Raw genomic sequence first — 12066 nt, forward strand, 5'->3', positions numbered from 1 at the left:
TTTATAGGCGTGAGCTGGATTTTTTAGAATGAGAGAATTTTCAGGAGAGAGGAAATTAATGATAGATTTTGAAAGGCTGGTTTCGAGAGGATGGTGATGTTACCGTGCAATATTTGGTGATGATGTATATAGTTTTGTATTGTATATTGTATTCAGTGCTGGTCGCATAAAAATGTGTGTGACTAGTGAGGGTTTAACTTAAAAATATTTGGGTATCATCGTAAATCAATTTTAAGTAGGATGATTATTCAAAAATCGCTTTTAAAGTTCAATTTATACAGAAACCATGTTCAAAGGATGTTCTGATTGCAATTAACCACATTGATCGATTTTTCTGATGAAATTTTGACCAGCTCAAGTTACTCTTAAAAAAACACACACGTCAGTTACTTGACATGCCTTCTTAACCAAACTTAGTGATTGGCATGTGTATCTTTTTAAATGGTACTCGGGAATTTTAGTTAATATTTCATCAGAAAATAGACGGAGATGGTTAATTGCAAGCGAAATACCTTTTAAAGATGGTATCTATGGAATTTGCACATTTTTACGTGGTTTTCGTACAATCACCATATTTTAAAGATGATTTATATGGAGGAAAAAATTCCAACAAACTTTTTTATTTTAAATGCTATTAAACTAATATTCTGAGTTGTTTTCCGCATGCATTGTCATTTGAAGGCTAAGTATCATTAAAAAAACCCCACTATGTGATTATTATTAGATTATTTTTTGCTTTTTTATTGGAAACAAAAGTTTTAAGGCAAGCATCAACTGTAATGAGAGGGATGTTAGCTAGATCAAGATGGCCCTCGTACGTGGGACCCACACTTAAAGTTGTTTCCCCCCTATTTCTTTGGAATACTTTGTTTTGCTCTTTTTCTTAAGTACCAATGCAAAAGGATTTATTTTTCTCTTAAAACACTTTAAAACATTGGCTCTCTTGTTTCTTTTTCTTGATACGGTGCTCTATACTTATGGACAATGAAAATTTCATAATAAGTACCTAATCATTAATTTGTAATTTAAAGACGTACACACATAATCATATGTTTAGTTTACTAGTTTGATTAAGATTCTCAAAAGATGTAATATGCTAGGAAAATGATAGGTGAAAATCTCATATGGGGCCCGGTACACTGTAGCAAATGAGAGAGGGGGTGTAGTTGGAGTTGTGGTTAGGGGGTGTGCACCTAGTGCCGCTCAATATGCTAAGCTTGGTGGAGGGAAGATAGAGGGGTGTTATTAGGACAAGCGTCAAGCCAAAGAGAGCATAAACAAAACTTGGTAGACACAGCATAAAAAGTTGCTAAGTGCTAGTGGATTTATGACAAATGAGAAGAATACTTTATAAAATAGGGGCAGGTGGTGGTGTTGTTGTTAATTAATACTTTTGGGGTGTGTTTAGCAAAATTAGAAAATAATCTAAATTTGTTTTGAACCGGACCCCGCTTGGTCTAGGTTACGCTAAACTAGACTTTATTGAACTAATTCTAACGTGAACCCAATTTGGCTAATTTGTAGACTAGATTCTCTACGAAGTACTTACTCTAGTTATCTTGCGAAAGTGTGCATCCCGAAGAACTAGTTTTTTTTTTCCATCTTTACTCCGACATCTCCCTTTCTCAAGCTCCCTTGGCTCCAAGGAAATTGACTTCCCTTTGCCCTCTTGTGCTTTGGCATAGCATAGCTTCACGTATAATTATTTACTTTAGAGCCACATCGTCATCACAATGAGGGATACCCTTGAAAACATTCATTTTCTTATTAAGGGGCTCCTTGGTTGTTTTCCAAAAAAAAAAATCGGAAATGGAAAACTCACATTTCAACTCATTTCAAGATATTTCAAGACATTTCTCGCATTTTCTTTTTTTTTCGCACTGAAATCACCGTCACGTCACCGCCACGTCACATAAGAAACAAATCCAGCCGCAATAGTAACAGTGTTTTGATTTCCATTTCTTGTATTTGTTTGAACATAAAAAAAGAAAATGGAAACCAGCCGCAATAGTAACAGTGTTTTCAGCAATTAAATAATCTGTTTTATTCACAGTCACTGTTTCAACAGTGTTTTTAGTAATTAAAAATTCATTGAAGTGACATTTCCAAGTGTTTTCAGAGGTATTTGGTGCGAAAACATTTTTCTCAAAAATCTGACGTGTCATCCTACGTTGCACCCTCATTTCTTTAAATCACAAAACGAAACAAATATGTGATTTGAAAATCCGTTGAAACCAAAATCCTACGTGGCATGGGGGGTTTCTTGAAATCTAACATGGCGGGGGGTTCTTTTTTTTTAGCAAATAAACAGCCCCTTAATAATAACGTATTTGATCTAAATTGACAATCGTCAACCTAGACATGAGTACCAACATCCACAGAATGTTCGGTAGGTATTGTGTGCGCTAAAAGTTGATCTGGTAGAACCGGCCCATTACCGGCCATGTGTAAATGGGCCTACCCGTGGCCCACAAAGTTGGACGCCGAGCGCCGGTCAGCATCCGCGCACCATAAAGTCGTTGGTTTGACAAAAGATGTGGCTTTCTGCTTTCTAACTCCCTGGGCCCCGCACACTGGGCCCAGAGTAATGGGCTGGCAACCTAGTGGGGCCCACTATTTAGGAACATGAGGAAATATACACATCAGCTTTTGAAAGTGAAAACAAATCAGATGTGACCCTTATCACTTACTAATCACAGATATAAATATTCTGTATTAAGAAAAGCTAATGATTTATATCCGTCAAAGTATAATACAAATAGGGAACATTATTATAAAAAAAAAGCATAGGAAACAGATATGAAGGTACATTATAAGAGTGAGGACGATGTAAAAAAAAAATTGTTTAATAGAAAAAAATCAAATTAAAGTCCATCAATGGGCATGACATAATGTAAGATTAAGATTCCTGAATCACCAAAATTGGTCTCATATCCACTAACATCAAAATAATTTCTGTCGACGGCTAATCGAACAATGTCTACTCAATGGAACCCGTTGAGGATTGACGATCTCCTTGACGATCTCGGACCCTGCTGGGGATTGACGCTCTCCTATTCCGATCTCCGCACTCCGAAGATCAAACCCCAAGTTCACAGGATAGTAACAACTGCAAATAAGAAGAGCACGCAAGGGTTACGCCCTTCGGTTGGTTGACCTTACGCATAAAAAACAAGATTACGAGAGGAATCATTCATCTCTCTCAATCTCTTAACCTTACGCATAAAAAACAAGATTACGAGAGGAATCATTCATCTCTCTCAATCTCTTAACTTCACATACATACGTAACCACCGTCTCATAATCTATCCAAATCCCTGAAGGCTCTCTCTCTCTCTCTCTCTCTCTCTCTCTCTCTCTCTCTCTCATAAGAGAGACTTGTACGGTGCAATGACAAGAAACTACACAAAAAGTAAAGATTGTGATTGCATTTTTGGCCAAATCGCGTAAAGATGCGTGTTTTCACTATCTACATAAGGAAATATACACGCTGAAGTAATTAAACAAGATAAGGTCCCCAAAGAGTTCATCCCAATCAAAATATATGCAATGCTAAATCAAACATAAATCCACCCACTCACAAACTTTTTCTTTTTCTTTTTCTTTTTTTTTAATCAGAACTAATAATGCAAAAGTATCTCTAGAGACATATCCGGCTCCAAGAAAATACACTGGGCTCTTGGTAGAAAGTACCTATTTCAGATAATCGAATGAGTAACCAACTCCAGAACTCAGTGGATCGTTCTCTGCTGTTTTAAACCCCCAGCTGCTGCTTTCAATTTTTCCCATATATACAGCTTAACCTGTACACTGTCCTGAATCCTTCAAACCCTCAATCAACATGCAGAAGGACCTCCATGGGGTTGATTGCAGAGACCCCTTTGTAGTATCGTTGTTTCAAACTTACTACCCCTGTGGTTTGACTGTTGCAGATTTATTCCTCAGCTAAAAATTTTGACTCGTTTACCCTCAGATAGACTCACGAATTTCACACGGGAGCAGTATCTGCCAAATTTTATAACCCGGTAGGGGGGTTACCTGCAGCAATGAGACTACAGGGGTAGTAAGTTCAGGACAGCAATACTACAGGGGTCTATGTGCAATTAACCCGTTCTCATATCAACCAAGCCAAGACCTATAATCCTGTTACGGGATTGAGAATACCGAGCTCTAATACAACTATTGTTTCAGCCAGAAGATCGGTTAGGTTTGCCACGGGCAACGAGCGCGGGCTCGTTGCTCCCGCTTTTCGAGGCGGCAATTTCTTCCAGACGCTTCCATGTGTTTTCGCGTTTTGATTTGGCTTCCTTCTCTTTAGCTTCGTCTTCGTTGAATTTCTTCATGCACTCCTCGAAGAAAGTGGCGTCATAGTCGGAGAAAATCTTGCGGACATTTAGAGTGAGGCCCTGAACAGCTTGATTCCAATGACCCTTTATGTTTCTCTCTAATGCAGGGAATATAATTGGTAAAATCACCTTATGGTTTTGTTTGATTAGATTCTCAATGTGATCATTGTTCCATAAAAACAACGCTCTCTCTGCCACCTGCAAAATTGCAACAAATGTCTCTATGAATTAAGCTAGATATTTGCCAAAGCTCCCTAAAAGTTTTGGGATTGAGGCTTAGTTGTTTGTATTTTTGTTAGTGGTTTGTTACTAACATTATGTGATATGTTTTAAAAAAATGTCTTCACAAAAAAAAAAGTCAACAAGATTTGTTCAGGGTTCCACCGCCATTTTTTCATCCCATTTCTTATAGATCAGATGAGTTGTTGATTTTCTTCGAGTTACGAAAACCGTTACCAATTAAGTAGAGATTGCAAAGCTGTCAAGACATAAGCATTGCAGACACATCGTAGATACTATTAATGTAAATTGGGCATATTTGCAGGATGATTGGCCCGTTGAAATTTCAATTAGAAGGATTTTCCATTCAATTCCATTGACAAGCCATAGAACAATGAAGCCATTCTTTGCAAGTTTACGTATAACATTTAAAATCGGTTTTGAGTTTTCGTCCCTGTGCATCCAGTAGCCAAAAAAATGTAAGTAAGAGTAATGGTCTAAATGGAATACAAGCGAAATTACCGAGTATATATCCCTTAATCAATCAAAAGGCCATTTAGTGAGCTTTAACAGAAGAACTCAACAGTATTATAAACAGCGAATTATAGCCTAATCTAGCTGTACATTTGTTTTACCGACTACAATTTAGATGCCCACCTATTCCACATCCCTAATAAGGGGAAGACTCAATGTGATAGTGAAAGGGATGAATAAATGTGATTTATTAAAAGCTTTAAAGCATCATATTGTGAATGCTGTGGAGTGTGAAAAATAAATTATTGCAGACTTGAAATCGACCAACTTTTCGAACAAAGAACTAAGATAAAAACGTTCATCAACCAAGCAAACCATACGTAAGAAAGATTTCCATTGAACTGTTCAAATCATCCAGGAATATTACAACCAAACTACATTGTGGATTTCTCAACTTAAACGGGCAATCAGACAATTAAGGAAAGAGATACTCACACACAAGCATGCAAAAGATAGGGTGTGATGGAATAAAAGAAGCATGAACATAAATTAAAAATAGATAGTTCTTTCAATAGAGACATAAAGATTTACCTGAAAGTGGTGGCTGTTTAAGCAACGGGCAATTTGCCAGAAAAGATAGGGTGCGGTGAAATAAAAGAAGCATGAACGTAAATTAAATATAGATAGTTCTTTTAATAGAAACATAAAGATTTACCTGAAAGTGGGGACTATTTAAGCAACGGGCAATTTGCCGGAAAAGAGGAACCATACATCGCTGAAACTCAGCAGGCTGAGTTGCCTCCAAAACCTCCTCCAACTCTCCTAAGAACATCACTTCCTTTGAGCTATTTGTTATAGGCCAGTACTTCAGCAATCCCCTTATAACAGTATCTGCGAGCTTGCAGTCTTTCTCAACAAACTGAGAAATACAATATGATAACTGTTGATGGTACATGGGTATGCACTTAGGCTTGTGTAGTGGAATCAACGCTCTAACAAGGAACAGTTTATGCTCTTCCTTAAGTGGAAGAGCGAACCCATTAATAATACTTCCCAAAATCTCCAAAAGCTCGGCAATTCCATTGTGCTTTTCTGTCTCAAAAATGAACCGGTAGAAAATGTTATTGATGGATTTCCTGATGAACGGACGGTGCACCATAAACTTACCATATATGCGATGAAGTATCGTCTTTAAATACTCCCTCTCTCTAGGGTCTTCTGAGTCAAAGAGATCTAGCAACCGAATAATAAAGGAATGGTCTATATATCTCTTTGCCAACTTGGCATCGGTTTCTGGAGATGTAATAAATTTTAGAAAGAACTCGTAAACAATCTGCAAATGTGGCCATGAAGGATCCATTACGGGCTCATCCTCTTCGACATCAAAAGCTTCCAAAACTTTATTTTCACGAGGCGGAGAAATTAGGGTCCTAAATATGTTTATCGACACCATTTTGATGATTTCTTGCATCATATACTCAGAAAATTTCCCATTTGAGGTTGAAACATAATCAACAAGCTCTAGCAATGTCTGCCGTTTCACCTCCTTCTCTTTCAAGTGTTTACTTGGGTCTATGAAATCGAATACAACACAACACAAATTGAGTTTCTTGATAAACAAATTGGGCTTTTCAGAGCTCGGGACATCTCTAAAGCTTGGGAGGGTTTCATAAGGAGTTGCCGAGTTGCCATTTGTTTTCGAGCTTAATTGTGGATGGTTCTGTTTACCGTGATTATGTCCCTGAACGCTTGCTCTAGTGCTCAATAAATCTCCACCTCTTGAAAAGTTTGCTAGCGAGGAACCAGACCCACCGCCCGCATCCCGATGCTCCGATGATTTTGATGCCTTTTTGGGGAGCCGGCCTAATATTTGCTTGATCATACTCTCAAAAAATGCAATGAAAATGAGAGGAGATTTCAAACTTTACAGTCTAAAATTTGAGTCCAGTATACTTCAATTCAACCAGAGAGAGACCTTCAATATGATACAACTGCCTCAGCTCTTCCAACATTTCTCAAACTGGCAGATCTTTTGACAATTTCAAGATAATTTTATTGAAACTCCATCCAAAACTTAAAAGCTGCCTTTACCAGAATTAGAAATTCTAAGATCTGCATAACCATTGCACGTCAAAGATCATAGCAAAGGCTGAAACTTTCATCCCTTAAAAAGAAAATCTTCACTCCCATCCATAACAAACATGAACAAAGATCCCACCTTTTCCTCCAAAATGAAAAAACCCAGATGAAGAAATCCGATTCAAAACCTAAATCACACCCAAAATTCAATCTTTCTTCTACAATAATCCCAAATCGATCTGGTGTGATCTACAACAGAAGAGAGAGGAAAGCAAAAGCACCAAAGAAGAAGTCAAACACAAAGGGGTGATCAAGAATAAAACTTTACCCTTTTCTCAAATCAGATAAATTAGATAGAAATGGATAAGGAATGAGCTTACTTACTCGGATCCTTTGATCTCCTTCTTCAACCAAGATTCGATTTTGATGAAGGGAGATGAGAGAGAGAGAGAGAGAGGACTGGTTCCCTTGAGCAGTTGCTACAGAGAGAGCAACAAAAAGAAGGAAAAAAATAGAAAAAAAAAACAAAACAAAACAAAACAAAAGGACTTTATTACTGTTTTTTTTCCCTGCCACATTCACCTTTTTGGTAGCATCTTATGACTGAATCCTCTTTGTATGGATTTTCTTTACTCTTTTGATTCACAAAATTCTAGTGGATTTTATTTGCTCTTTCTATTTCCTTTTTGACAATCACATTTTGTGTTCTTTTTTGGGGTTTTTTTTGCCATATTAGCCCCACAAATCTTTCATATTTTGAATTAGTCCCTCACGTCGTCATATTTTATAATTAGTCCCTCAAATATTTTAAGTTTTTGAAATTAGTCCCTCCATTCAAATCTTTCATATTTTAAATTTAGTCCCTCAAATATTTTAAAGTTTTTGAAATTAAGTTTTAGACTTGCTAACCCTGGTTAGATTAGTGGTTAACCAGAGATGGTAATTACCAAATTACTCAACTCAACCAAATTAAACACCATAGTCCATCAAATTAGGTCCAAAATAAGTGAATTTAAGTCTAATGTTGTAAAATCTTTCCCCAACACAAACAGGTTCAAAATAAGTGGATTTAAGTCTAATGTTGCATTTTCCCCTCCATTTTTTTCTCTATAGATAAGTTCTTTAGGGTTTAGGTTGGAATGCAAAAGGGTATAATGCACCCAAAAAAATGTTAAAAAAGACAGAGTTTTTCTTAATTTCAACCAACCTCTAACTAGAGTTGTTAATTTCAAGTCACTTACAAAATTTATGGCAGTGATTTCAATATATGGATAAGGAAGGTATGGGGGAATAAAATTTAAAAAAAAAAACTTTCTTCTACTTAATTATTATTGATTATTCATCTTCTCATGAATATTATTACAACTTTCATTTAAAGTTGTTGATAGTTTAAATCACACATGTAAAAGAGAAGGTAATAGAGAATGGGTTGCTATGAGGGCCGCTCACTTTTCCGAATATTCGATTTGGAGTTGGGTTGTTCGTCCCTGCACGTGTAACAACTCGTAAGAGGACAATGACCGGTTCCCCCGTTATTTCTCCGACAATTAAGTCAGCTATGTGCTCGAATGGGAATATGAGAAGTGCAGCGAAATGGAGAAAAAATGCTGAAAATTTGCTTACCTTCGCATTGGGAATAGTTTTCTCTTTTTACAGCCATGTAGGAAGGGCATTTTAGTCTTTTTTCGGCAGAGTCTGAGCTGGCAGCTGAGTCAGCGTCGACTTTACAGGTGTCGATCGTGGATCGTCCATGGGATGAGCGCTGTCATTTCATCATTAATGAGATGGGATGAGCGGCGCGCGAAGCCGCCTGGTCCGATGTGTCATAAGTAGTATCGGGGATGGAGAAATGATGATGCCTGCCAAGCATTTAATGTGATGTCGACGTGTTGTCAGCAGGGTAGTCGAGGTTGAAGTCATCTTTTGCCTTGTAACGAGGAGTGTCGAGAAGTGACGTCTTTTGAGTCAACGAGGTGTCAAATAACTAATCGAGTGGACTCGCAGCGAGTCGTCTTCGACAAGAGGACCGATAAGCTTCGAGTCGACCTAAGGAGACGTCGACTAGGCGAGTCGGCTAAGTCGGGATCCTAGCAGTCCTGAGCGTCAATTCAATTGAATGGTGCATAACGGGGTGCATGCCCGTTGCTAGCAAAGGGTCACAATTTGACGACTGAAAACACCATAATGATAAGTTATTTGCTAGTTTTTCTATATGTACCTCTTACAGGATCTAAATCTCCCCCCTCCCTCATTTCGGTAGTTGTTAGCGGGAAGAAAAAAGAAAGATTCTTTATAAAGGAGAAAATTTCGAACGAACGTTTAAAATTTTGAGCATTACACTTTTAAACACATGTGTTAATTTTTAAAATTTATTACATTTTAAAATTAACTAAAATAAAAGTCACATTTAAATGCAAACCGCTTCTATTTTTAAGAATTAATATTAAATTTTATTTCTTTTCATTTTCATGGAATTTACCACGACCAACCAGATGATGGATTATCCATTGGATACCATCATCGATCTTGTTATTTAAGCTGTGATCTTTTTATAATTTGACTCCTGCCCAATACCCACACATGGTATTAAATCAAATGAAAAATGTTGAAATGGGATTTATTGATCCTCCTCAATTGAAATCCTTTGGATTTTTGTTTACCCGCTTGGCTAGGACGTGCATAGAATAATTACCGGGCTTTTTCTCTTGATTGTATTTAAGCTTTTAATTTAGCTATATACTTAATTGATTTTTTCATATATCTTTGTGAATTGGTTTAAGGCTTTCTAGTAAAATGATAATGCGAATGTGTGAGTTCTTTTTGTCATTAAAAAACAAATATCCCACCATCTTCATGCATAGCGTGTACCATTTTTCTATGTGAAAATTTTTACAGTTCACCCCCGGAAAAAAAAATCATGTTTTGAGACATAGTTTCAATCTCACTTCTAAACTGATCTTTTATTACGCTTGAAATTTTTTTTTATCCACACAAAATCAGCACGCTCAGCCCACGAACATCCTTAATCCTATCCACGAACATCCTCATCCTATTCCACGGGAGAGGATGAAGAGATTCCACTAAATCAATGAGACTACAAAGGGTTACAATCTCACAAAATCACTCACACAAACTCTAAACCAAATATCTCAACTTGTTCACAAGTTCTCCCTCTCAAAGTGCTCAGAATACTCGCAAATCTTTGTTAGAACTCTCATCTCATAACCCTAGAAACGAGTGTTTTAATATATATCAAAATATAAACCCGATGCGAACAGGAAACCAAATTCAGACCCAGCCAGACTAGCGGTCGACCGTGGCAGAAACTGAAAAACATTACAAGGTTTGGTCGATCGACTGCCGCGCCAATCGCGATCGACCGCGAAAAGTCCAAAGACTTTTCTAGCTTGCGTGCACGTTTGCGGTCGACCGCCGCGCCAATCGCGGTCAACCGCTGGAAGTCCAAACCTGTTTTCTGCTGTTTTTCTTGTAAGTTATTCATCTTTGTGAATTGGTTTAAGGCTTTCTAGTAAAATGATAATGCAAATGTGTGAGTTCTTTTGTCATTAAAAAACAAATATCCCACCATCTTCATGCATAGCGTGTACCATTTTTCTATGTGAAAATTTTTACAGTTCACCCCCGGAAAAAAAAATCATGTTTTGAGACATAGTTTCAATCTCACTTCTAAACTGACCTTTTATTACGCTAGAAATTTTTTTTTAACCACACAAAATCAGCACGCTCAGCCCACGAACTGCACTCTAAGATGTTATGTATTAAAGCCCAAGTAGACGCTCTCATCAACGTTAGACCCGCTCAAAACTGAGCCCACCAAAAATTTAACAAGTCCATAAACACTTTGTTTTGTGGTGAACGGTGAATGCACTTGAATCAAACTTGTTAAATACATTAATAAACCCATCCTTTCTCTTAATAAAAATAAAAATAATAACCATCATCGTCATGATTCAGGAGTAACTCTAAAATGTATAAAAGAATGTAATTCTAAAGAATTTACTGTCATGAATATAAGCAGCAATGTCATGAATATAAGCAGCAAGGTTAAGTTGTTTTCTATTATCAAGTACAAGTACTCCCGCGTACATACATTGTACGTGCATGACACAAAATATAGGATTAGTATTATGATCGCATTGTCGAAGAAAATACATAGATATAATTTTAAGTATACCTTCGTCCATTTTATTTTCTTTTAAGAGCATTTGTGTTGAATTTCCCCCCCAAGTGTTAGTGACATTTTCTTTTCATTTTGTCAAGTGTGAGGGTATTTTTTAATGTAAGAACATTGACATATAAAATTTTCAAATATAAAGGCGTTTTCGGAACTCTAAAAATGTGGATCATAATCACCAAAAGCATCTGAAATCAATATAAAGACATTTTCATTCTATGGTCAGTGATTTTTTTCCTTCCCCTCCTTGCTGCATTAGCATCTGAAATCAATAATCTAATTCTCATGGAAGATTTCAGAGAGCCATTATTGCTGCTTTTGCTTTGGTCAATACAAACAATTCTCCAGCAAACCTCAAGCATATGCAGTCAGTTACACAGTAATATATAAAAATATTCCTCTAGATTCCTGGCACAGGTAAGATAAATGATTATTATGGTACTAAGTTGGTTACATTATGACAGCTAAAACCTAGAAGGATATCTATGTAGGTCCCAACTTTATGCTAACACTAAGCAGTGGTTTTAGAGGAAGAAGCCATTTCTTGTAGGTCTGCCTCCATATGAGCTCTATTATTGTAGAATCTTGAAGCTTGTTCCTAACACATGCCACATAATTGCCATCACAAATCCCCTTCTTCAATTATAATTGTCTGTTAATGTTTAGGGAACGCAAATTTTTATCAGAAAATCTCGTATGCGAGCGGGGGATTTTGAACCATAGAGGATACATTTGATATCTCTAAGTAGTCTC

General features: G+C 36.9%; 1 protein-coding gene across 3 annotated transcripts; it reads right to left on the bottom strand.

Annotated features, from left to right (window-relative positions):
• LOC109824884 (serine/threonine protein phosphatase 2A 57 kDa regulatory subunit B' theta isoform-like) lies at positions 2831-7763 on the bottom strand. 3 transcript variants are annotated; one of them, XR_002242813.1, is made up of 4 exons: positions 7503-7763; positions 5755-7367; positions 3694-4544; positions 2831-3109 (listed from the first exon to the last, which is right to left on the bottom strand). XR_002242813.1 is itself a non-coding variant. In XM_020391512.1 (3 exons), the coding sequence occupies exons 2-3, from the start codon at positions 6919-6921 to the stop codon at positions 4188-4190; spliced, it is 1524 nt and encodes a 507-aa protein (XP_020247101.1). In that variant the 5' UTR covers positions 6922-7367; positions 7503-7763; the 3' UTR covers positions 3441-4187. The 3 variants fall into 3 exon arrangements, 2 of the variants coding, with proteins under 2 accessions (XP_020247101.1, XP_020247103.1); XM_020391512.1 differs by lacking the exon at positions 2831-3109 and having other exon boundaries at positions 3441-4544; XM_020391514.1 differs by lacking the exon at positions 2831-3109 and having other exon boundaries at positions 3441-4544; positions 7499-7763.

The sequence above is a fragment of the Asparagus officinalis genome, chromosome 10 (genome assembly GCF_001876935.1).
Source record: "Asparagus officinalis chromosome 10, Aspof.V1, whole genome shotgun sequence".
Taxonomy (NCBI): Eukaryota; Viridiplantae; Streptophyta; class Magnoliopsida; order Asparagales; family Asparagaceae; genus Asparagus; species Asparagus officinalis.